Raw genomic sequence first — 24,744 nt, forward strand, 5'->3', positions numbered from 1 at the left:
GAGAAAGAGGTAAATAGAATCTTTATACAATTCATACAAGAGGTAAGTAACTCTGGATATAAAGTGAGCAACTAAGCTATGAATTGCAGCAAACTTCTAAATAAAAAGGGCTGGAAATCCTTAACCACTACTCCACCCCCAGTCATTAATGCAGCCAGTTACATACTGCAGTCATTAACATCCCCAGAAATTGTTTACCTTGCTGCTGCTGTACAGCAATTCTGGGTTTAAAATGTGCTTCCAAATCAACTGGACTGGAATAACCATATGCTTTATATGTGGATGCTGCAGTAATGACAGAAGCAACGATAAAATCTGCTCAGAAAGTCATGATAATTTAGAGAATATCTTCTTTAAGAGAACAGTTATGTACAGTTTCAGTGTTGAAGAAACCTCACAGGTTTTGTGCATCCTTCCCCAAAGAACACGGCAGCTCTTCTGCTATAGGAGATCACTGAGAGAGAATAAAGAAGTCTGATGGTAGAGTGGGCTCACGCCAAGTTTTGTGATGAACAAATGATGATCAAGAAAAAAACTCAACTTAGGTCTTGGCTCCAGCCGGAGTATTTTTACTATAAAGCCAAGGCACTTGTGTTGATCAACAAAACCTGATTTTGTCCCCATATAACCAACATAGAAGACTACAAGCCTGTTCTTTGAATTTGTTTCAAATCTCATTCCCAAATTATAGCTTCTTAATTATTGAAAAAATTGCACATGCTTCTGCACTGAACTGGTTACCCATCCTGCACCTGCAGGGTCTGTGGCTTCAGAGCTACAGGTTTCATATCTTCCATGTGCTTGGAATAACATTTGATGCATTCTTTTGGTATGCTGAAGATTCCTTTATATTGCTGAAGGATGACAGAAATGGGACTTTTCTTTAGAAACAGCACAACACACTTTTCTTTCAAGTGTACTTCAAAACTAAATAGTAGGTGCTATTATACAATTTTAGCTAAACTGCAAAACAATATTAGATGCCTACACCTCCAATAAGACAGAGGAAAAAAAGACAGCCTAGGAAAGAAGGGCTTTTTTTTACTTGCTTTATTGTTGCTTTTGTACCTATGGCAAAATGAAAATAGAAACAGTGAGAGGGAGGGAGATTAATTTTGTAAATTTTCCCCGTTACACCTTCCCTGTCTTCAATACAGCCAGAACAGTTGGGATTAATCAAGGGTCTGAATAAAATAACCTGGGCATCCTACCATATAAAGATTTTTAAAGTCTGTAGTAAGTTCAGTGTATTTTTTTTTTTTAGTAGCAGATATTAAAGTTGGATGTATTTTTAAACGTGGTAAAAAACCATACCATGTGTTATGATCAGCACCAAGATTCCTTCCCAGTGTTGATGCAGAGTAAAAAAGAAAGGGAAAAAAGTTTAATTTTTTACACAAAGGAAAAAAGAAAGGGATAAGTGCTTTTTTATACCAATGTGAATTCATAATGCACTATGATGAGCTTTCTTAAAGACATTGAATATCCCTGTAAGTCGTCTGCTTATGTTCCTATTTCTTTTCCTCAGTTGCACAATAATCTGAAAAGAACTATGGTGTTGTAGTCCTGTTCTTTAAGAAATCTCTCTGAATCTCTCTTCTGATTACAGGTTAATTATGTGTGAACAAACAGCCCAGAACATCCCATGCTGTAAAAAACAGCGAGGTGCTGCCCTGGGCCTCGGGATTCATTTTGTCTCCTTTCTCAAAAATAGACACATGATTCCCCTTTTCCATTTCTTTACATTATTTACAAACTACCAAACCAACACGAATTAATTTTTAAAGTATTGCCCCCTTCTGTTCTTAATAATTCAGTGGGAACATTATCAACACCTGGTGCTTTATCGTTCCTGAGTGCTCTGGTTGCCTCTTGGTTCTTCTACAAATGGCTCAGCTTTGGAAAACACCAGCTCATCATTAAAGAGATCACTCCCTCCATCTCTCTCTAATTGCATTTTTTGTAACTAAGTTTTCCATTTTGTCCTTTATCTGACTCATGCACAGTTCATGTCCTTGTCTCAAATGCTGATATCTCACTAAAATGGTCTGGAGTTATCTTATTACGCTGCCACTTCAGCTGCTCAGAACCCTTTTTGTGCTGCACCATCTTTCTGCTGAATCCTTTGCGTTACCAGAGGACTCATGGAAGTCAAAAAATCCTCACCACATATTGCTTTCTTATACTCCCCATCAAAAACTTTTAATTTATTTTTTTTTTCTTGGGAGTTCTTTCCACGGTTTTCTCCTGCTCTTTTCTTTACTCCAAGTGTTTTCCAGCTGGTATAAAATTGTTGCACAATAGTCAAGCGTGTTCCCACCTGTAATACTTGGTGTTCAGGTCTGTATTTGTTCCTCAAAGGCCAGGCATTTGCTACACTTAGAACTTCTGTCTTCGTTAAAACAACTTTAGTCATTATTTTTGTCAAACACTAAGATCTCTCTGAAGCATCTACCTTTAGCAGATTTGTTCACTGATAACTTTGAAGTATCAGATGATTACTGGTACCTTACACACACTCAGGGATAGAGATGTTAACTTTAGTAGAATTTTAACCATCTTTTCAAGGCTGTGGAATGGCAGGTGGAACTGTATATGCACCACAGCTACCTAAAAGCATCATTATAAAGCTTACTCAGATTTTGCATTTCACTCTGAAAGATAGTGAGGAACCCCCACATATTATTATTTCCGATTTCATTACTCCAAATGAATAAAATGTCCAAGGGCATTTCTAGTATCCTCTTTTGTCAAGTTCACACGCTAGGAGGTATTTCTAGATGCTGATACAAACTATCCATGTCTCTTCCACTGCTCCTGCATTGTTTTCCCCACACTATCTTAACATGTTTCCTTCCTTTGTGTACAATGAAGCCAGGAAATTTTTCCCACAGGAAAACCCCAGCAGCTCTGCCTGCCTTTATGAGGACCCCCAACCTTTGGTTACAAAGGCTGTGGAATAACTCCCACCATGAATCACTAAAAACCATATGTGCTTCTTGACAGAATTTTATGTAAAATATGCAAAGCAATGTGTTTCTTCATATTTCTTGGAAGAGTGATGAAAGTAACAACCCTAAGGAAAACAATACTGAAAATTTCAAGCCAGGTGACACAACTTCAGCTAAAATAGTCCTTTATGTATATATAGACATACATGTATATATATCTATATAAATATGTATATATATATATATTTAAATCTCTCTCAGTGCCGTTTTCTCTTCTTTTTAAGGGAAGACTGGACTTGGGACTCAGTGCCCTGCTCTAACTGACGTGGTGGTGATCAGTCGAAGATTGGACTCAGTGTCAGAGATTTTTCCAACATAATTGATCCTGCGATTCTCTTCTTGGCTCCCAGGCTTTCCTTTCCCCTTGAGCTCCCCAGGCGCTGCCTGAGGTAAATCCCCGCTTCCTGTCGCACCTCCGCCCGCACGCCCGCCCCGAAACGGGCCGAGCCCCTTCAGCCTCCCCCTCCCCTGGGGGCTCCGGGGAATTTTTGTTTATTAAAAATTTGTTCTCGGTTGTTGTTTTTAATCCCCACGGGCTCATTTGGCCCCAACGGACCGAGAACACACCCGACTCCTCCCCCGGAGCCGCCTCAGGCGGCCCCTCAGAACACCCGCGCACCGGGGGCGGGGCCTCCGCGCCGCTCCGCCCCCCTCGCTCCGCACTTTCGCCATACCCGTGCTCCCGCCCGCGCCGCCCTCGCCGGGCCCGGTGGCCGTTGTCGCCGAACGCACCGTGTCTCTGCCAGTACTACGGAGCCGGCTGAGCAGTGTTTTCCCCCCGGATTTCACACCCGGGCTGCCGGAGTCTGCGGCGAATCTGCTGCTCGCCAGAGCCAGCCCGGCCCTGCCCCTGCGCCGCCAGCGGAAGCGGAAGCGCCGCCATTTTGTCTCGGGTGATGGCGGCAGTGGCGCTCCGGGGCTGGGGGGTTTAGCGCGGGCCCGGCCCTGGCGGGGACTCGCTGCTCGGACAGTCGCTGTTCCTGCGAGCTGCCGCTGCCTCGCTGAGGCCCCCGGGGATGTACGGAGGGGCCGGAGGGTCTCGACGGACTTCGGAAGAAGCAGGCCCACCACCCCTAATGTTGTTGTCAGGCGGGGGAGCGGTGCCCGGGCCCCCCGGAGCAGGTGGAGGTGGAGGCGGGAATAGCCGTGTGGAGCTGCTGGTGTTCGGCTATGCCTGCAAGCTGTTTCGGGATGATGAGAAGGCTCAGTACCAGGAACAGGGGCGACACCTTATTCCTTGGATGGGAGACCCCAAGATCATGATCGATAGGTCGGTGTAACACAACCCCCCAGACTCTGCTGCGAGCCCTCCTCCTGTGATAGCCTCTTTCTGTTCCCCCCCTTGTGCTGTGGGCAGGTGAGGGCGGGGGATGAGCAGCGGGGATGTTCTTCGAGGGCAGCTCCCCCTGGAAAAGCGCTCCGGGGGCTGCTTTGGTGTCGCTGCAGGGCCCCCCCGGCAGCGGGAACTCGGCGTTTCCCGCTCCGGCGGCGCTGGAGGTTCCCGTCCGTGCGCGGTGGTCCCTGTGCCCCGCAGGGCGGAGCGGAGAGCGGGAATGGGCTGTTCCTTTTCAGTGCGGACCACAAACATCCTCTACTACTCACTTGGAGTCCAAGGGAGCCCGACTGCGTTGGGAATACCTTACTAGGCACGCTGTGTGTGTTCTCTAGGTGAGAACGGTGCAGTGTGGGCAGTGCAGAGGTGTTTACCCACCTCAGAGCAAATGGGGATTTCTTATTTCTCCTACATAATCTGGCTGCAGGCTGTTGGTGGGACACCCCAGAAGTAATTCTTGGCCTAATTACTTTTTCCTTGTGCCATGATTCACTGTATTAGTCAGAATGGAGTTGATTTTGGGTGCTTGCTGTTCAAATTTTATGTGAGAGGTGGCTTTTTTTTTTTTGTGGTTGTTCATGCAGTAGGTCCAGGTTCGTGGCCAGAGAGAGAAATAGAATCCACCTTGATGTTCCTTCTGGTCTCTGAGTTGTTTCAGCAGTGCAGGGTGGGATTTCGAAATTCATTCATTCAGAAAGAGTTTTCTGGATGTTTTACTGGAGAGAAGGAAGATAGGAGGTCAAGTTGGTTATATTTGAGTGGAGCAGTAAAAGAATAATTTAAGAGTTGTGGCTGACCTGAAAACCTCAGTGGGAAACATGGAAGGATTTTGGTTTGAAAAGGATCACATGACATACTGTAGATATTTGTTCCCTCAATTTCATCATTGCTTTGGTGCTAGACTTGGTTTTCTTGTTGTGACTGAAGAGCTGCATTTGGCTTGGAAAAATGTCAATAAGGGAAGGTCTTTCCACTCCCTTCCATTAGACTGGAGAAAAAAGAGGTGCCCTTGCACTGTTTTGGTGTCTGTACTGTTAGTGATTTTTTTATCATTGAAATTAGTTTGATAAATTGAAATAAGCACAAACACAGGAAAAAACAACCATAAGTGTTTGTAGCTGTGTTTCGTTCTCAGTTACGTGAGAATGGAAGTGTTATGTTGCACACTTGTGATCCAGATCACTTCTGTGACAGATCTCATGGGTAGGTAGAGGCCGGTTTTGGGGTCCTGTGCAGCAGCAGCCCCGTTCCCAGGTGGCACAGAAATTGTAGGGAGCAAACACTGAGTGTGTGCTTGTCAGTGCACAGGTACTGAAACACCTGAATAATGGACATTTGTGAGTTAAGGCACCTTGCAATTGCTAATCTTGTAAACTCCTTCAGAAGCTTAGATTCCTTTTATCTCCAGCAGCAGGAAGTCTCCATTATCACCATTTTGAGAAAAGCACATTGCTATGAGAAGACTTGGGTTGAAGTTTACCTGTGGACAGAGCTTGATTAACCAGACCTGTGTGTTTCATTCACTTTTTTGCTACAAGAATATTTACTTTCTTTGTTTTTGGTCTAGCAAGTTGGCACAAGTCAAGAGTTGTGTGTGGGAAGACACCTCAGCGGAGTCGAGTTTACTGTCACTTTACTTTTCCAATCAGTTTCTCTTGCTGGTGCACAAACATTATCCCAGGGCAGTGCTTTTCCTGCAAACCAAACCTGGTTTCCTGGTAGACGGGAACTGTCCGTCACTGATCTCTGCCGGTTTTGCGGTGAAACCTCCTTAAATTGCATGTTTATGTTACTGTTCCTATGTATGTGTGTCTCTCTATCACATAACCCAGAACTTATTTCCTCAGCCAAATGGCTAGGGGCCGAGCCTAGCCATGATTTTACCTCCAATGGACGCAAGTTTCTATGGTGAAGATTTCTCCTGAGAGTTCGGGACTAGCAGAAAGAAGCGAGGAAATTTCGACCGTTTGGTTCTTACGGATAGGTATTTATGTACTCGGGTTTGTGTGAATGTAAGCTATTTGACTTTCCAGAAAAAAACGTATTTTGCAAGTGACATTGATTGGTTGGTTGAAGCACGTACGGTAAGAAGCTGTTAAGGAAATGGATCCCACTTAAAAAAAAAAAAACCTATTAAAGGATACCTTTTTGCCTTTAATTGTTAATAATTTAGTAGTTTCTTTGAGAGGAATTTAGACTGTTAAATTTTCGATAGCTGGCGACAAATGATTAGCAAAATTAATCGTAACTTCTAAAAAAGGCAGTTTGCGTTAACGTATAAGTATTTTATTTTTTTTTTTTCCATTTTTAATGGGTAAGTATTTTAAGTAGTCACATAAACCCAAGCCCTAAGTTCTTTGCATTGACCAGCTGTTTCATCCTGCAGGTATGATGGGCGTGGTCACCTGCATGACCTTTCTGAATACGATGCTGAATATTCCACGTGGAACAGAGACTATCAGTTGTCCGAAGAGGAGGCTAGAATTGAAGCCCTCTGTGATGAAGAGAGGTATTTAGCCTTGCATACGGACTTGCTTGAGGAGGAGGCAAGGCAAGGTATTTGCTCAAGGAAACTTCCTGGGTTTAGCACATGTTTAAAGAAATTATTACGAAATTAAATTTACTCCTAATTTTATACTCTCTTTTTCTGATGTTATCTTGACAGTACCCAGTGGATTGGAAAAGCGGGAGTCTTTGCGTATGTGAGAGGACCTCAGGATAGTTTAACTGTAGAGCCACACAGAAATTGCCCAGATTCTGAGGGCAGACTGGGATTTCAGACCCCCCCCCTCCCAAATGCCCCAAAATAAACACATTGTGCTTCTTTTTTAGTGTTGTATAAGTGAAATTCCGTGCTTTATGTGCATAATTGCATTAGAATGTCTTAATCCGCAGCCTGTGTCTCTTCCAGAAGAATTAAGTGGTCAGCATGTGTTACATGCTGTGTTTTTCTGTTCAGTTTTTTAATGAAAGCTAAAATGATCAGGTGAAAACTTCTAATTTTAAAACTAAAGTAAGAATTATTACTTCTATTTTTTTTTTTAATCAATTACCTTCCAAATATGTTCTAATGTTGGCAATTGCATTTTTGTTCAAGAGGAGGAATATAAAAGACTGAGTGAAGCTTTGGCAGAGGATGGTACCTATAATGCAGTGGGATTCCGTTATGGCAGTGATTATTATGACCCTTCAGAACCCACTGAGGAGGAGGAACATCAGCCTGCAAAACAAAGAGGTAAGGGGTAAAAACAGCAAGGGTTAATTGAGAGGGAGGACACTGCACCTCTGTGTCTTGCAGTTGCAGGCTGAAAATATGTGTGTCATTAAAATGCAATTAAAAATTCTCAAAGCATTTCATCAAAGTCTTTGTGGGACTGAGTTTTTGCAGACTTTGTTCTTGATGAGCTTAAATGTTTTCTGTTACAGCACAGTCAATACTGCAGCAGTCAGGGAATTTAATTCTGCTGTCTTGCAGATTCTTATGCAGAAAAAACTAGTTATTCCTCACATGGCTGTCTGTTGACACTGTGTTTCTTAGTCAAGAAGGAAAATATAATTGTAAACAGAATAGTAATTAATAAGAATATATATTTTTTTAAGTTTAGATTTTGTCTTCTTAATTATTAGAAATGAGTCTGTCTTCAACACAGTGTGCCTGCTCCATGACCTAAAAAGTACAGAATTAAGTTCTCATGTTCCCACCTCTAATTACAGTAACTTTGTATTTTTAGCATGAAACCTTAAGCAAACTTTCAATGGTTTTTGAACTATGTCTTAGTAAAGTGAGGATTGTTTAATTAACAGTTGGGTTGCCCAACTATATATTGATGTGTTACTGTGGTATGAGATGTGCTTGTCTTACCAAGGTGTGTGTGCTGCAATGCAGGATCATTTTAGGTGCTAAAGCTTATTCAGGGTTTTTTGCTGCTGTGTGTGAGAGGTTGTGTCAGGGCAGTGTCTGTGTTGCATTCCACAAAGGGTTTTTTTCTGTGCTCTATCTGATGCTGAATTGCATTGTCTCTTCTGGGGTTTAATTCATTTGTTTTAGACTCCATCACCAAACAGTGTTAGCTGGAGCTGCTGCCAGAAGAAACACTCCCATTCTGATTTGTCTGCTTCTTCCTTCTTTCCTTGGTGCTAAAATTTCTCTGTGCCTTTGGGGAGTTAAACTATTTGAGTTCATTTAAAAAAAAAAAAAAAAAGCAACCTACCAGAAAGCAACCAAAAAGTCCCTTGGTTGCATGGTTTGTGAGCAGTGATTGTTTTGACATCTCGTGCATGATGAGGCTGCTCTGCTGTGCCCAGAGTTCCCATGGTCAGGTGTCCACACACTTAATCCTGTCTAGTTTGTAAGAGGAAACCTGGAATACAATTTCTCTTAAAGCCGATAGAATAGATAATACAGTAAGTTACTTTCTAAAGTAAACTTTTCAATTATTGTAACAATTTGTAAAGCAAAATATTTTCAGAGGGACGTTTCTACTGTAGCAAATAACAGAACGTTAAACAAATTGTTCCTTATAACCATATTTAAATGTCTTCAGTGCAAATGCTGGTTATAGTTGCATTTGATAAATTCCTTGAGTGCACATCCTTTTAGGCATATTTTATTTTAATAATTGTTTTTGACCTTATATATTTTCTTCTGTCATTTCTTGTAGAAGCAGCTCAGACAGAAAATATAGAAGAAAATGAAGAACCTTTTGTTGCCCCTCCGGGACTGAATGTCCCCTCTGATGTGGAACTGGTATGTGTGTGCATTTAATGCAGCTACACTTGTGCCAACTTTTGGGGAGCTGATGGTGCTCTACTGTTTGGTGACTGGGTTGGGGTTTTTTCCATTAACTTTACTGTGGTATATTTTAAATTATTCTAAAAGAGCGGCTTCATTTCAAATGTTCTTTCTTGAATTCTTGAGTTCTATGAACAGTGTTGAATCTTCTTTTTTCTCAGTGAAATGATTGCAGGGCATATACTGAGTGCATTTAGTATCACTTGTGATATTATTTTAGATAATGCAGAGAAAGGGCAGTTGTTCTTGGAATGGATTCTTGCCGAGATGTCAGGGCTGACATTCTGAACGTAAAGGACCATTAAACCAAAAGATTGCTTCTATTCAGGAGGTTTTCTCTGGATTCTTTTTAATTGAGTCCCAATCTGAAGGGGGTAGGAGTTGACCAAGTGTAAAGGCTGTGTTTGAAACTAGCCTAAGTGTGAAATAACTTGAAAGTATTAGCTTACAGAAGTTTATAGAAGCTCTTTCCTTCGTGTGATGTCACCAGAATTTGCTACATAATTTAAACTTAATTGCAACATGCCTATTTTTCCTGCCTCCTGAAGTTTGCTGAACAGGCACCTGCTTGAGTACAGTTCTAACCTTGAGGGTTTTCAATTTATATCAATTTTTTTAAAAGATACTGGGAAGTCAAATAATATTCCTTTTTCTATAACCGTAGTCACGAAAGTGTTAATTTATATGTGGGCTCAACTTGATATTCTCAGCTTGATAACCTTGGTCACTAAAGATTCAAAGCACTCTGCTAGAATAATAGTGAGCACAGGATATTTGTGTAAGAGTGTTTTTCTACTTCATTAGCTTTTAATTAAAAATATTTATCCTGTTGTGGTCTTTTTACATGAAATAAGAGCTATTTAACCAAACTAGTGTGCAACTTATTCTAATTTTACTTCCTCTTCTCTACAGTCTATAATGCATTTCATTAGTGAGCTGCTTACCAACCTAGTTATAAACTCAGGGAAGATTTTTATATGCTGCCTTTAAATAGTGAGTTATACTTTAGTCTTATAATAAGAACCTTGAGTTCTCAGAGAGAAGCTGCTTATTTTGCATTTGGATACTGTTTCCAAGCAGTAACTGGTGGTGAAAGAGGTGACAGACTGTTGGTTTTGACAGCTGCTTGGCTTGGGTTTTGTTCTGAAACTTAAGATATATTTTCTGTGGATGTTGCAGAATGCAGTGTGGGACTTACCAAAGTAATTTCCCAGTCAGTTATTGAACTCCAGTATATTCACATGAACAGAAAGCAAATGTAGGCTTATTTGGTTTTGAGTTAAAAAAAAACCCAGCAAACATCAAAATGTCTAGACAGCAGCTCTGAAAGCAAGTCATATACTTGTATATGTATACGAGTGTGTACTTGACCTTGGATTGGGAATTGTGAGAATTTGGTTTTTTACAAGCCTTGATTTGTTTTTGTTATTCTAGTCATTCAACTTTACCAGGAACATATTTATTCTGTATTTTTTATTTCAACTGCTGGGAGGAATAGAAACCTGGTAAAGGTCACTTGTAAAGTTTGAATCATTTTGGGGAGGAAGCTGCTTGGAACTAAGTTAAAATTTGAGAGTCAGCTCGCTAACATGGAGACCTTGCTCACAGCCTGCAAGGTGCAGTTCAACAAAGACAGATATGAAATAACTTCTGTAATACAGAGCAATGCAAAATGCAAATATTTGATATTGAAGATGAGTCAGCACAACTGCATAAAAAGTCCAGAGGCTGTAGTGAGCTGGGGAATGTTCAGTGTGTGGCAACTCCAAGTGCAGCAGTAATGTCCTTCTGCAACTTGGAATGGAAGAGCTGTGTCCAGGATGCAGGAGATCTTCCACTGCTTCAGACTGTGATTATGGGCAGAGATGACTTTTTCACCAGTGCATTTTAAGAAGTCTGTGGATGCTATGAAAGTGGGCTGTGAGAGGAAATTATCAGTTAATAACTTCTGAGGAGAGATAGAAACAGAAAAACTTGATATATGGTGTGAAACTGATAATGCACAAATTGTTACCAGTTTATTAAAAACTTCATTGCCTCTAATTAAAATAATCTTTGTTAGGATTTTAAAGGGACAAGTAAAACTTGTAACAACTAGTTATTTTACATAGTGGACATGTTGTCCTGGTAGAGGATCCAGTTGTCTGAAAGCAACCTTTAAAAATGGGCTGTTTGATAATATTCAGACTTTTTTCCCTACGTGCAGCACCATGCTTCCAGTCTAATGAAAACCATTTTCTGAGGTTTGCAGCATAGTTCTGTATTTAAACCAATAAAATTGCAAAGCTAAAGAAATCATTAGTGTGATGCTTCAGTCTTTATAGGCACACAGAGTGAGAGTTTCTGCAGTTAGGTAAGCACAAGACAAACAGCTATCTGAGTATGAAATGAAAGACAGTGAATGATGTTCATTCATTCTTTAACTGTACTTTTGTTCTCTTCTCTTCTTGGGTTTGATATGGTAGTGCTCCCTAGATGGGATTTCAGGAGTGGAATGCATGGATGCTGCCTAACTTTATTAATTTTATTTTTTCTTTTATTGTTAAGGCATTCAATGACTCTTTAGGGGAATGTGACAGCACATAGGAATTATAGTTCTTATGTTGGTCTTGAGAGGCAACATGTTCCTTCCAAGCAAATGCAAAGTAACAAACTTCTCTAGTTAGGGAACAATATTTGCACACTCAGAGGTAACAGAGTTAAGGAGAACTCTGGGGATGAAGGCCATATATTGTGGGTCTTCAGGTAACCTTGAGGTATTGTAACACCGAACTCACCCAGGATTTGTTCCCCCTTCAGTTTGGTGTGCAGTGGCAGAAATAGTTGTGCTGATAGAAGGAGAGGATCTTGCAAAAGGAACTGAACGAGCAGCTGGGGAAGATTGGGACTGTGTTGGTTATTTTGTACTGCTGGCGTGCTTTCTCTAGTTGTGAGAGATCCCGAAACTTGAGCTGCCAGAGGAAGCTGAGAAGGGCAGGGAGCTCCCGTTCTTTCTAATTCCGTTTGGAGTTGTAACACACCGTTACAAGCTGCTCATGAAAACACAAATCTATGATCTTTCCCTCCCACAGCCGCCGACAGCGAAAATGCACGCGATCATCGAGCGCACGGCCAACTTCGTGTGCAAGCAGGGAGCGCAGTTCGAGATCATGCTGAAGGCCAAGCAGGCGCGCAACTCCCAGTTCGACTTCCTGCGCTTCGACCACTACCTCAACCCCTACTACAAGTTCATCCAGAAGGCCATGAAGGAGGGACGATACGCTGCCCCTTCCGAGAGCAAAGCGGACGAGAAGAAACGTGAGTTGTTGCCCGCCGCGGCCTGGCTTTGGGCAGGGAGTCAGTGAAACGGCCGCTGGGGTCGCGGGTAAAGCAGCCACGTCTCTCTGGTGTTACCCACAGCTGAGGTTCAAAACGTTGCTTAAATTGGAGGAGATTTTTTGAAAAGATGCTGTTCTGGAAAACTTTCAGCTACGGCAGCTGCTGTGATTTTGGAGGTTTTAGAAACTCATAAAGCTCAAACCCAACAGAAGGACTCAACACTTAAGTATTAGTGTTATTGATGTCTGGTGATATCTTCTTGTATCTGTATATTTGTGAATAAGCTGATTTATATAATTGAGGCTTCCTTAAGAATTCATGCTAGTGCTGTATCACCTTTCTCTCCCAGTGCAAACTCATAGCAAACCCAGCTAAAATTCAGACATTGCTTTTATTTAGACTCAAGAGTCAAATCTGAGGAAGATGATGATGATGATGACGACGATGATGGAAATTATCTGCATCCAAGTCTCTTTGCATCTAAAAAATGCAGTAGGCTTGAAGAGCTCATGAAGGTACTTGTCCCTATTAAAATTACTTTCTGTCTTGTAAAACACCTGATTCATGGACACAAAAATTATAATATGCAGGTGTTCAGGTCTTTTATTGACAAAAGTTTGGGGTTTTTTTCAGACTGTAATTGAAGTCTGCTTTGATAGGCTTTTGAGTTATCTTTTCTCTAGTACATAAATTGTTATTTTTCCATTTGTAAGGAATTATATTTCTATTTTTGATGCCCTCTGGTATTGAGGGCATCACTCAAGGATTTATCCCACAGAACCTGTGTTGAAGCTGAAGAGATTAAGGTATTTAATGCCTTCTGTATATAAGCTGAGAATGTTTTCTTTTTAGATTTTAGTGAATAAAATGTTGACATGAAATAGCACTTTCAGCAAATAATATTTCACTAGAATTTACTACTTATTACATGTAAATTTTGCTGGATGTGTTAGTTGTTTTTTTTTTTTGAGTCTGGGCAGTGATGGAATAATGGGACTGACAGATGGTTGGATGTATTTGAGGCTTTCAGAGGAATGCCTGTGGTGCTCCCACACTTAGACAAGGCAGGTTCTGTGGCTTATCCCAGCCATGGCAGTAAATGGCTAACAGTAGTAACCACTTTTTTTTTTTATGTCATGCACTTCTGTTCACATGGAATTACTTTTGTTTTGTTTTCCACTAATTTTCAGAGACGTCGATTGTGAGAGCTACAAAAAGATTAACTTCTTTTAGAAGTTTGCGCAGAATTATCCGTATCTATTAACTTACATAAATTTGCTTTCCCAAATACGTTGATGCCGTTATGCCTTAAATATGGACTTCCAATTTTAATCTCTTTTTCTTTTTCTTCTCTGAAAACCTTTCCAGCCTTTGAAGGTGGTAGACCCTGATCACCCGCTTGCAGCACTGGTGCGCAAAGCCCAGTCAGACAATAGCTCATCCACACCACAGTCAGCAGACGGGGCAGCTGTGCAGACATCCCAGGCAGAATACTCCTCTGATTGTAAGTGCTTTGTGATTAGGCAGCTGCTGAAGTGTCTTGATGAATTGTGTGTGGATGCTGGTGGGAAGAGAATAAATACATTGGCTTCATGCTTCATCCTGTGTGTTTATTCTTCTTCAGTCTCCTGAGTCTTTGGAGGTGCATTCTTTATTACCTGTAACCTTCAGTACTTCTGCATTCTGTCCCTTACTCCACATATTTCTTAGTCAGCCTAAGAGCATTAACATGAGCTGCCTTCTATTTCTTTGTTTGGTTGGTTTTTTTTACACAAGAGATCAGGTGCCATTTCTTAGTGTGTGATGTGAATCTGGATTCTCAATGTGTTTGTACTTATGCAATAACTTTTTTTTCTAACTGGGTGTTTTTCTTCTAATCAGAACATTGTTCTTAAATGTCTTTTCATAGCAACGGTGGCAGCCATGTATTACAGCTACTACATGCTCCCTGATGGCACCTATTGCCTGGCACCTCCACCTCCAGGAATAGATGTTGCCACCTACTACAGCACCTTGCCTGCAGGGGTGACTGTCTCCAGCACTACAGGGGTAGCAACAGTGCCTCCCCCCCCCGGCACCACACCTCCACCTCCCCCAGACACAAGTGACAGCAGCACTGGGTTGACTTCCACCACAACATCTACAAGGTACCTTGTGCAGATTTTTTCATTGTTTGGAGGGATCTTCCTTCACTTCAATATGGAATATTTAGTATATGGAGTGTTCTGTTACTGAATCAAGTTTAAATGCATACAGAGAACAAACCTCTGTGTACTTTTTTGTTGTTGTTAAAGCAAGAGTCTGAAAGATATTTATGTTCTATTTATAAAAACCATTTACTCTTGATGTTTTCAGCACAATTGCTCCAGTGGTTGCCATTATACCTCCACCTCCAGATATCCAACCTGTCATTGATAAGCTAGCTGAGTATGTTGCTAGAAATGGGGTAAAATTTGAAACCAGTGTTCGTGCCAAGAATGATCTCAGGTAAGAGAAAATGTTATTTAAACTTGTATTTTAGAAGTTGACAGTTTTGTTTTTAAATATATTACCGGGGCATGTGGGTTTCAAGTAGAGAAGTACTGTCTTTTTTTCTTTACTTTGAAATTCAGGGACCTACTTAAAAGTAAGGCCAAACCGTTGTTGCCTAAATTCTCAGAAAAAACAGCCTATTGAAAATGTCTCTAGTAAGCATGCTCTGAATATGTATCCTCTGAGGTTTAGGCATAAATAAGAATCCTTCCAACCATCAAGTAATGTTTCATTTGCTAGAGAAAATTAGATGGCAAAGGATTGTTGGTATTCACTTTGTTCATGTGCATTTTCAGATATGCGGTTTTCTTTTCACAGGTTTGAGTTCCTGCAACCATGGCACCAGTATAATGCTTATTATGAATTTAAAAAACAGTTCTTCCTTCAAAAAGAGAGTAGTGACAACTGCCAGGTACATGTGTGTTTGTATATACTTCTACTAAAAATGCAGTGAAAGTGAGAAAAGGCCTGGTTTATCTGTTGTGTTACCATGAGACATTTTAAAAATGGAACACTGAATTATGGAGAAATTGTTCAGCAAAGGATGTGAATGCTTTTTTTGTTGATTTTTAGCTTTGTATGGCCTTTAACTAAGGATATGTGAGGTGGTGTGGTGCTTAATTCTTTTTCAGTATAAGCCACTTCACTGTGGTTGCAATATAAAATGACCACCTGAAGATCTTTGGGCTTTCTATAGGAGGGAATGTGTGTTTTGTGGAGGTTTAGAGCTTTGCAGGATTGTGATCAGCGTTGTGCTGTCAGAAAGGGGAGGTCTGGCTTTTAACACCCACACCTTCTCATGTGCCTCATGGTTCTTTGTACAACAGTAGCACAGAGGCTGGACTAGTTTTCTGACATGCTTTTTTTCTGAGGGAGGTTTTAAGAGTCCTGTCATGACTGCAACAATGCTGGAGCTTCAGAATCTCCCATGAGTTTCCTACTTGCTTTGCTTCTCCTAGTCCATGTTATTAGAAGATGATAGCCAGCCTTGGCATCCATGTCTTTAACTGTTCTCGTGCTAGCTAATTAGATTGTTCTCTTACTGAAAAGAAAATTGCAAATAGTATCAGAACTACATTATCTGATGTTAACTTTTCATGGGAAAGAGCTATTTTTTTTTTAGGCCCTATGTCATTTGTCATCTCAAGGCTTAGATTGGGGAGCCTTAAACTGAAGAAGGTAGGCCTGTGGGTAAACTCCTCGGAATTGCTTTGTGGAAAATGAAGAAATTCAATACTCATTGCTGTTCGAAACACTTGTGTCTCATGTTTTGTTTTAATAGTGAAAAACGTTGTGAAAATACTGTTTTTAAAGATAAGCTGTGGTAAATATTATCTTACTCAGCTGATAAATTGCAAGCAAAATTGTCCTGTGCCACAATGTTGACTGTTATTCTAGAATGTCTTATTTGCAAACCAGTGGGTTGAATTCTTAATACTTAGATAATTAATAGGGACTTATGAACACTTATTTGGGGGGGAAATTGTACACTAACCAAAGCATAATAATAAAGGATTCATTTTAAATGTTCAAATGAGTACAGCTAAGAAGCAACAGAAGCTGACTTAAGTCCCTTGAGGTCAAGTGTAGCAATCATATTTTTGTACTGCATGGCTTTGTAGATAATGCCATTCTCTTCATTTTTTTAAAATAATGATTTTAATATTATCTTTATGCTTTAGCAATACATGTATAGGCAACTAATGCAATTGATGCTTCTCCTTTTGGCCATTAAAGTTAATAAGAAATTGTACTACTGGCCTCAGTAAATACACGATGAAGTCTTTGATTTCATTGTGTTTTTCCCCTTTGAGGATTTTACAGAAATTAGTTCTGTTGGTCAGGGAATGGCTGCAGGGAAGATCTGCTCGATGCCTCAATTTCAATATCAAACATGCTTAACAACAGCCAGTGGAATGCAACCAAACTATTTATTGAGAGGCACATTTCAATGTTAAATTACTCAATGTCATCACCTGACTCACCATGTAAATATTTTGAATGTTCTGTAATATCCATCTTGACATTTTTATACTGTGAGTTCAGAGATGGTCCTGAGTGATTCAGTCATGTAATAGCACAACCAGGAATTCTTTACTCCCTTGAGAAATCTCAGCACATCTGAGATTGCTAGGCCCAATGTTCTTCAGCAAGATGTTGGAACAAATCAACCTCTGTTGACCCCTGTATAACTTGATTCTGTTGAAGAAGTTATCATGCAATTGTACATTAGGAAAAACGAGTTGAAAACTTGTATTTTGTCCCTGGGAATCAACGTTAATGGGTTTGGTCTGGGACCCTGAAGGTCAAGACCTTAAAGAATATTCTTTGGGAAAAAAAGGATATGCTTTTAGGGTCTAATTTTAAAAATATAGTTTTTAAAGTGGTTTTTGGTGAAAGTATATCAGCTGAAGAACATTTTCTTTGCTGTAAAATAACATGTTCTTACAGTAGGTCTGTAGGTTTTACAGCCTACAGTGGGGTTTACATGAGGCAGACTTACGGTCATGAGTGCTCAGTGATATAAAAATAACTGTTATGTGATTAGCTGATAATGTGATTTTTGAAATGGCTGGCAAAACTGCAGCTCCACAGACGCTGCATTAATTATTTCATAACCACCCAGTTAGTAATTCTGCACATTTCTTTTGAAAAGGGAGTATCTTCCTCTGAAGATGTTCCAGCAGACACTGCCAGCGATACACCAAGCGAGACTCAGTTTGCAGATGAGCATGCACCTGAAGATGCATCTGAGCCAAGCTCTAAAGGAGTTCCAGGAACTAAAAAGGATGTTCCTCCTCCTAAAAATGTCAGTGATGGCAAACTGGTGAAAGGTATGTTAACATGTTTTACTGGGTGTGAAAGTATTTGTTAACAGATACGTAAGGAAAAAAAGGAAGGTGGGAGAGAGGAAAAGAATTTCATCATGCGAAAAATACGTTTGCACTGAAGGCATCAAAAAGGGACTGAAATAAGTAATTTGATTGCTTTCATATTTCTTTCTTATCAGACTATCAGGTATTTATGGGCTGACAGAATAAATGGTTTTACTTCGGTTTTGTGCTAAGTTGAAGGCTTTCATCACTGACCCCAGCAGAATCTTATTTTTGTCATTTTGAACTTGACAGTTACAAGCTCTGTGCAAGAAAGAAGTCATTTGTTCTGAATAAAAGCAGTGGTCTGATTTGAAAGCATACATATGGAGGAAGTAGTTTAGGCTTGTTGCTCAGTCTTCCTGTGTTGGACATTAGTCATGCTGGAAAAAAAGACCCCTTTTCATGTCTCAGTGGAATGTTTTTCCTCTTGTAGTTGTAGCAGCAGGGGGACAGAAGGGGAAGATCTTTCTGGAAGCCAGTCAAACAAAGTCAGCTAACACACTGTTAGTGCCCTGAGTGGAGATTATTTAAATCTGGGAACTGATTTCCTGACCTATCAGGAAAAGATACCTTAAAAATTCTCCTTTTTTGCAGTAAAAACTAGAAATTTGAAGTTTTCAACTAGAACTGAAAACCATTGAAAAAAAAAAAAAAGAAACAGAAAAACCACTCTTGACCTGTGTTTCCATGGATGGAAGCTGCCTTCCTGCCACCTCACTTAGTTGCTCATAAGTTTATCTACATCCTGTGGTCCCTTGGAATTCTTCTCTCTTCCTGCTTCTCTCTGCACTCCCATTCCCTCCAGGGCCTGCACACTCCAGGCTCTTTGCTGTGGTTTCCTCACTGACCTTACTCTGCCCTTTCTTCCCTGGGCAGCTTGAGAAGCTTTCCTGGGGAAAGAGCAATCCTCTCTGTCTTCAGAGGTGCTTTGTTAAGGGAACACAGTGTTCACCAGAAAATGGTATTGTTTCTTTTCGTGTTATTAATAAATGGCAAACTGGAGCCTGTGCTTTCATAATAGTAATCTGCTCAAATTCAGATGATGGAATATAACCAGTGAGTCATTTCATGACAATCTCATTCCTATAAATATTTATTTTCATTTCCTTTAATATGGTACAAATACCACTTTATTGTAACCTAAATACTGTACTTGGCTGCAAGACAGACATAACATTGGCACTAGATTTTTCTTCTGCCTCTGAGGAAGTAAGATCCCGTTTTAGGATTTGTTTTGTCACATGAAAAAGTTGGAAAATCACTGTTATCACTTCTCTTGGAATGCTTGAGTTCTCTGTTTCTGAGCATATTTCCTGAACCCAGAATTACCAGAATCAAAGCATGTATTTTATAAACCTTGGTATGTAATTTAATTACTATATTTAAATCTTATAGGATATATATGCAAAAGGCATCCTGAGGAAGATATACATTGCAGCAGACCATATGGTAGTAGGTTGCTTTGCTTCAAATGTGTGAGAAATTCCATTCTTTATTCATTGAAGTTTCATTTTAGATAAATGGGTTAGAAATTAATGCTGTATTTTTTTTCAGGTCTTTACAGGACAAAGGAAGTTTCCAACGTTTATTTAAAAACAAATTTGTTCAAAAAAACCCCGATTGTGTTGCCTAATGATGTGTGAAATCTCACCCATTCATTCACAGCGTCGTTTGCTCCAATAAGCTTTGCAATCAAGGCCAAAGAAAACGACCTTCTTCCTTTGGAGAAAAACCGTGTGAAATTAGATGATGACAGTGATGAGGAGGAGGAGGAGGGAAAGGAAGGCCAAGAGAATGCTAACAGTGCTTCAAACCATACTCCAGCAGTTACCACACCTTGTGCTGCTCCAGAAGAGAAAAAACCTCAACTTACACAGGAGGAGTTGGAAGCCAAACAAGGTATTCCATGTGGCACTGAAAACTAAATGAAGCTTTGAGTCCTTCAGGGAAACTGCAAAACTGTCATGTGACATTTTAGTGTGTTGAATCTTTTCTGTGTCATGTTAACAGGAATCAGAATTCTCTTCTTTTACCACAGTTTGCTTTTTATTGTTAAGAATTGAATCTTCATTGGTTGCTTAGCAAAAATCAAACTTTTAATGGACTGCTGACAAGTGCTTTGCCCTAATGCCTGATCTTTCTGAAACTTTTTTTTTTTTTGCTTTTCCATTACAACCTTCAGTAAAACACTTTTGGTTCCCAGATTGCATTAACAGAGACAAACAAAGGCATATCTGTTTCTCATTTTCCTCAGAGAACAATGAATTGCTTCAAGCTATTTTTCAGTTATATAGCACTCCCATATAGACTAATATCACCTAGTTGATGTTTTGTTACTCTTATAATGCAATGCCATTAAGTCTTCTTGTGGGTTTTTCTTGTTACTAGGAAAGGACAGAAGGGTATGCTGTGTGAATTTGAATGAAAAGATGTTTTAGAATAATCAAATTGCCCCCATTCCTCCCCAGGGCCTGACATTTGGGGTTTTTTTTTAAGTTTAAAAGTTTTTACTTCCCCTGTACTGCTTTTCATCAAGCGAATGATATATCTGCGAATTAAGATGCTTGGAATTTCCTAATTTCAATCTGATATATCTTTATCATGTCATTGAATGGATGTATTAGAAAGGGTTGAGAATGGCTGGAGAGGCTGTTTGCTGGTTTGTGATATTTTTGTGTGTGTTTGTTTCAAGGAAAGCCAAGTTCCCCCAGAATTACTCTCTGCTTAATTGTCTTTCTTAGCAAAGCAGAAGCTAGAGGACAGATTAGCAGCTGCTGCAAGGGAGAAGCTTGCACAGGCCTCCAAAGAATCCAAGGAGAAGCAGCTACAAGCAGAGCGCAAAAGGAAAGCTGCACTGTTCTTACAGACCCTGAAAAACCCTCTGGCAGAGGCAGAAACTGAGAAAATGGAAGAGAATTCCTTCAGTAACGAGGTAAGCAGGAAATAAATTTCTCTTTTCCATAAAAAGCTGTCGGAAAACTTCCCTCTGGAGTGTGAATCTGACAGCCTGTTATGGATTTGACTGAAGAGATGGAAGGTTTTCGAAATGGGGAGAAATTTGAATTTTAAACACTGTTAATCTTTTTCAGTTATCTTACATATGTCATCTGTCATTAAAGAACTGGTAGAGAAATGTGCTGCACAAATTCTCAGGTCAGTTAGCCAGGTACAGAAAGGAAAAGGACCTTCCACATTTTAACTCTGTACTAGTGGTCCATCTATTAGAGTGCTCACCTTTCAAGAGTGTTGGGATATCAGTTGTGATGCTTATTTAATGTGTATATTGGTGAGTTTGATGCATGTTGCAAATAGAAACACTGTTGGGAAGTAGAACCTCAGTTTCCTGGGTTTGGAATTACATTGCTTCCAGGAAAGGCAGTAAAACAAAGAATCCAGTTGCACTAATCAGGCCAAATGTCATCTCTGGATACAGATAGAAAACTTTAGATATTGACTGTGACAGACTGGTTACAAGAACAAATGACATGGCTTTCCATCATTTTCTTTCCCACAGAAAGAATTCCAGTACCTAACAAATAATTAATTGCCCAGTTCTCAATTTTTTTCTTTTTTTTTCCAAATAAATCATGGACTAGCCTTGAAAACACTTCCAAGAGAACAACTGAAAGGGGCATACCTGCAGTTTAGCTGATCCTTAACAGCACAGAGTAACAGATGTAAGAATTATGTGTGGTCACATCCCAAAAGAGATCTACTCTAGGTTTCTCATTGCTACTGCTGACCAGTTTTCCCTGACACAAGTGTTCAGTACTTTTTCTCAGTTATATATTGAAGACTGAATGCAAAGAGACAATGACAATGCAAAACTCCCCAGACTTGCAGTTCTGCTCTCCTTCTCAAGGGAATTTGTCAAGGACAGATATTTCTAAGCTAAGGTTCTTTTGATATTTTTCTTTAAGAGAATGCCTGAAATAACCAGTGACAGCTGACTCTTTTTCAGAAGAGCAGATGAATGTTCTTGCTCACATCTGAACTTACTGAAGTTCTAAGCTGAACTTACTAAAAAGCAAGTGAACTTCTCAACAAAAATCCACTCCCTATCCCACTTCTCAGTAAGCTGATTTTCTAGAAACTTCTTTTTCCATCTCCTGCATATGTACAGTTTCAGAGAAGGCATCTGTTTTTTCTTACACAAAAAATTCCAGTGTAGTTGATAATTTTAAAATAACCTGTTTCACTGCTTCTTACTAGTAGAAATGGTTTGGAGGTGCTTTCTTTATTAAAGGGCTTATTTAGAATTTCAGTTATATATTTAAAAGTTTCTGGTGTGACTTTGCTTTTTTAAAATAAAATTGGCTGTTGCATTGGGAATGCTTGTACTGTTTTAATAAACAGTCTAAAATGCCATCCTGTCTTTGGAAGTAATATTCTACTAAGTGTGGCTTGCTTAGTGGCATGCTTATGTAGATATGTGCATATAGATTTTTACTTATAAAAGCTTATTTTGGAACGTGAATGCTTTTCAAGCTGTTGTTCCATTTGCCATAATTTAAAAAGTTTCCATCTCCATTCATTCCAAATAATCTGCCTTTTGCTCTCCTTGCCTGCTTTTGCCTGTTTGTAACAGCCCATTTGAGTTGAGAAATTGTGTTGGTGAAAGATGAGTGAAATCATATTGCAGACTTGTTAACCTCTGTTTTATGTACCCTGAGAATCCAGAGAGCAGCATCATGATGTCTAAATCAGCTTGTAAATAAATACGTAGCACTGGTTTGGTTTTTTAAGCTTTTTTCAGTTGTGTTTCAGAAACAAGATGCATTTGAAAACAGTCATTGCAAAAGTAACAAGAGTATGGCTGTAATAAAAAGGAAGTATGGTAAAAAGGTGAGAGTGAAAGACGTTTAAAATTAGTTTTGTAGTTTGGCCAGTGGAACTAGTTGGGGAAATTAAATCAGAAAATTAATTAGTCTGAAAACAAAGGGAAAAATTAAATATTTGCATCCACCGAAGATGTCACTTATTGTGTTTCATCTCCTGTTGTGGGGGAAGGAGCATCCAATGAGGAGTTTAGGAAACAAAAGATTGATATGCACTGGTCTTAGAGTTAATGCAGTGGTGTGATTTTTGTAGCTTAAAATGTGTCTCAGAAACTGAGTAATGACTGGGATGTATAATAAAGAGTGAAGGGGAGTTGAGAATGTCCATGGGAGGTGCATTTTTTCCATGACACTGCCCCAGCCTAATACCTGTATAAAAACTAGTAATGCTCTTTATGTGTACACACAGTGTACATTTGTGCTGAGAATCCGTTTATCACACTGTGCAGAAGTGCATTAAATGTGCAAAGCTTTTGTGATCTCTCTTGGATTTTTCTGATACCTTGTATATCATGAAAGAAAGGCTGGTACTGAGTATACATTATATCTGTGAATCAAATCGATTCTTCTAACTGCAGGTAAAGGACAGTCAATACCATAGAACAGAGCACTTTTAAGCTGGTTTGGCTTCAGCTGAATCTCAAAAATAGCCAGTTCTACGTTTTCCATAGCTGAATTATTTCTTTTATGTGGTTTCCTGTTTTTCTTTTAAGTGAAATGAAGCAAGAGAAAGAAACAAAAAGGCTGAAAAATGAGCTGGAGCAGTGAAGCAGCACAGCTTTTCACAAATGGCTCCTCACTGTTCTTGCATGCATTATTACAACAGTACAGTGGTGCAGAATATTTCCTCAAACCAGTAGCTGGAAAACGTGGAGCTGAGCTCAGTTTCCACAGCTGAGCAGCTCCCAGTGACCTTGTGCTGGGTGAAGTCTGTGCCCTTGTTCAGGACGTGGGTAAACAGTGCCCGGGTGACATTTCCCTTCTTGTGTTTACATGTATAATTCAGGTACACTCTTCTGGAACAAGAAAATCACACATCTGTCAGTGTCACTAAAGAGGAGCTGCTGTCATTCTGCAATGAGAGCAGGTTCCTTGTCCTACAACACAAGCAGCTTGTATTCTCAACAACTGCAGTTCCAGACATGCCAAGCTGGAGCCCTCCAGGTTATCTGGAGTGCTGCATTGAACTGCTTTTTTCATTTAAAAACAAGTAAAGGAAGGTGTTTCATAGTCTGAAATGCAACTATTGTTCAAAATTGTTAAACATAATTGACATTTTAAAACCGATAAGATTGTATTTGTATATCCTTGGTAGTAGGCCTTGATATGGATTATTCTGCTAATCTCTCATATTTTATCCTATGTCAGAAATGTTTTAGGGCTGATGGTGCTTTGATGGGCATGTAAAAGACAGTTGGTTATACCCAAACTGTTACCTTGGTGTCCAGTTTAAACAAGAAGAGAAATCCACAGTCATGATGCTGCAAAACCAGACAAGCACATGATTTGGAAGTGACGTTATTTTAATGGCTTGTCCCAAATGTCATCTGTTGTCATGCCTCTGAATATAAACATTCTGTGGCACAAAGCAAAACTTTTCCTTCTTTTGGCTCTTTCATCTTCTCTGTTTTGAAGCCCTGTTTTATCATTTGTTTCTTTAGATGGCTTGTCCTTACTTTTGTCCTGTATGTAACAATTCTTTTTTTCCTGTGGAAAGTAGTCTGTTTACGAGTGAAATAGAAGTGTGCCATGTTTAAAAATGAGATGCTCTTCTAGTTTTGTCAAGCATAACAAGGTAATCAACCACTGCAGACAGTGCATGTCTTTCACACTGATTGCTGGAGTTGATCCTACCTTTTTAGCAGTGGACTGCAGATACTGCTGCATTCCTCTTTTTGGAAAAATAATATAAACACCATTCTATGTTTACCTATTTTCTTTATGTTAATTTTTGAGCAAAATGTGGTTGTCTAATGAAAACCATCCAATAAGTAGTTAAAGAAAAAATGCTTTAGAATATTTCAGAGCCATTCCCTTCTTTACT

At 39.7% G+C, this 24,744-nt stretch overlaps 1 protein-coding gene across 3 annotated transcripts in view; it reads left to right on the plus strand.

The window, feature by feature from the left end:
- The first annotated feature begins 3,874 nt into the window (after positions 1–3,874).
- Positions 3,875–24,744, plus strand: part of SFSWAP (splicing factor SWAP) — a 29,973-nt gene continuing 9,103 nt past the window's right edge. Inside the window, exons 1-14 of one of the 3 annotated variants that reach the window (XM_032705561.1) lie at positions 4,171–4,281; positions 6,192–6,328; positions 6,731–6,853; positions 7,442–7,579; positions 9,006–9,091; positions 12,208–12,433; positions 12,854–12,969; positions 13,823–13,958; positions 14,364–14,601; positions 14,810–14,941; positions 15,305–15,398; positions 17,643–17,820; positions 19,528–19,761; positions 20,604–20,794. In XM_032705561.1, the coding sequence (XP_032561452.1) occupies positions 6,250–6,328; positions 6,731–6,853; positions 7,442–7,579; positions 9,006–9,091; positions 12,208–12,433; positions 12,854–12,969; positions 13,823–13,958; positions 14,364–14,601; positions 14,810–14,941; positions 15,305–15,398; positions 17,643–17,820; positions 19,528–19,761; positions 20,604–20,794 (1,971 nt within the window). In that variant the 5' untranslated portion in view covers positions 4,171–4,281; positions 6,192–6,249. Of the gene's footprint in view, positions 4,282–6,191; positions 6,329–6,730; positions 6,901–7,441; positions 7,580–9,005; positions 9,092–12,207; positions 12,434–12,853; positions 12,970–13,822; positions 13,959–14,363; positions 14,602–14,809; positions 14,942–15,304; positions 15,399–17,642; positions 17,821–19,527; positions 19,762–20,603; positions 20,795–24,744 lie in introns of all 3 variants that reach the window. The other 2 variants (XM_032705560.1, XM_032705562.1) reach the window with 2 other exon arrangements.

This window comes from Chiroxiphia lanceolata, chromosome 18, assembly GCF_009829145.1.
Source record: "Chiroxiphia lanceolata isolate bChiLan1 chromosome 18, bChiLan1.pri, whole genome shotgun sequence".
In the NCBI taxonomy this organism is placed as follows: domain Eukaryota; kingdom Metazoa; phylum Chordata; class Aves; order Passeriformes; family Pipridae; genus Chiroxiphia; species Chiroxiphia lanceolata.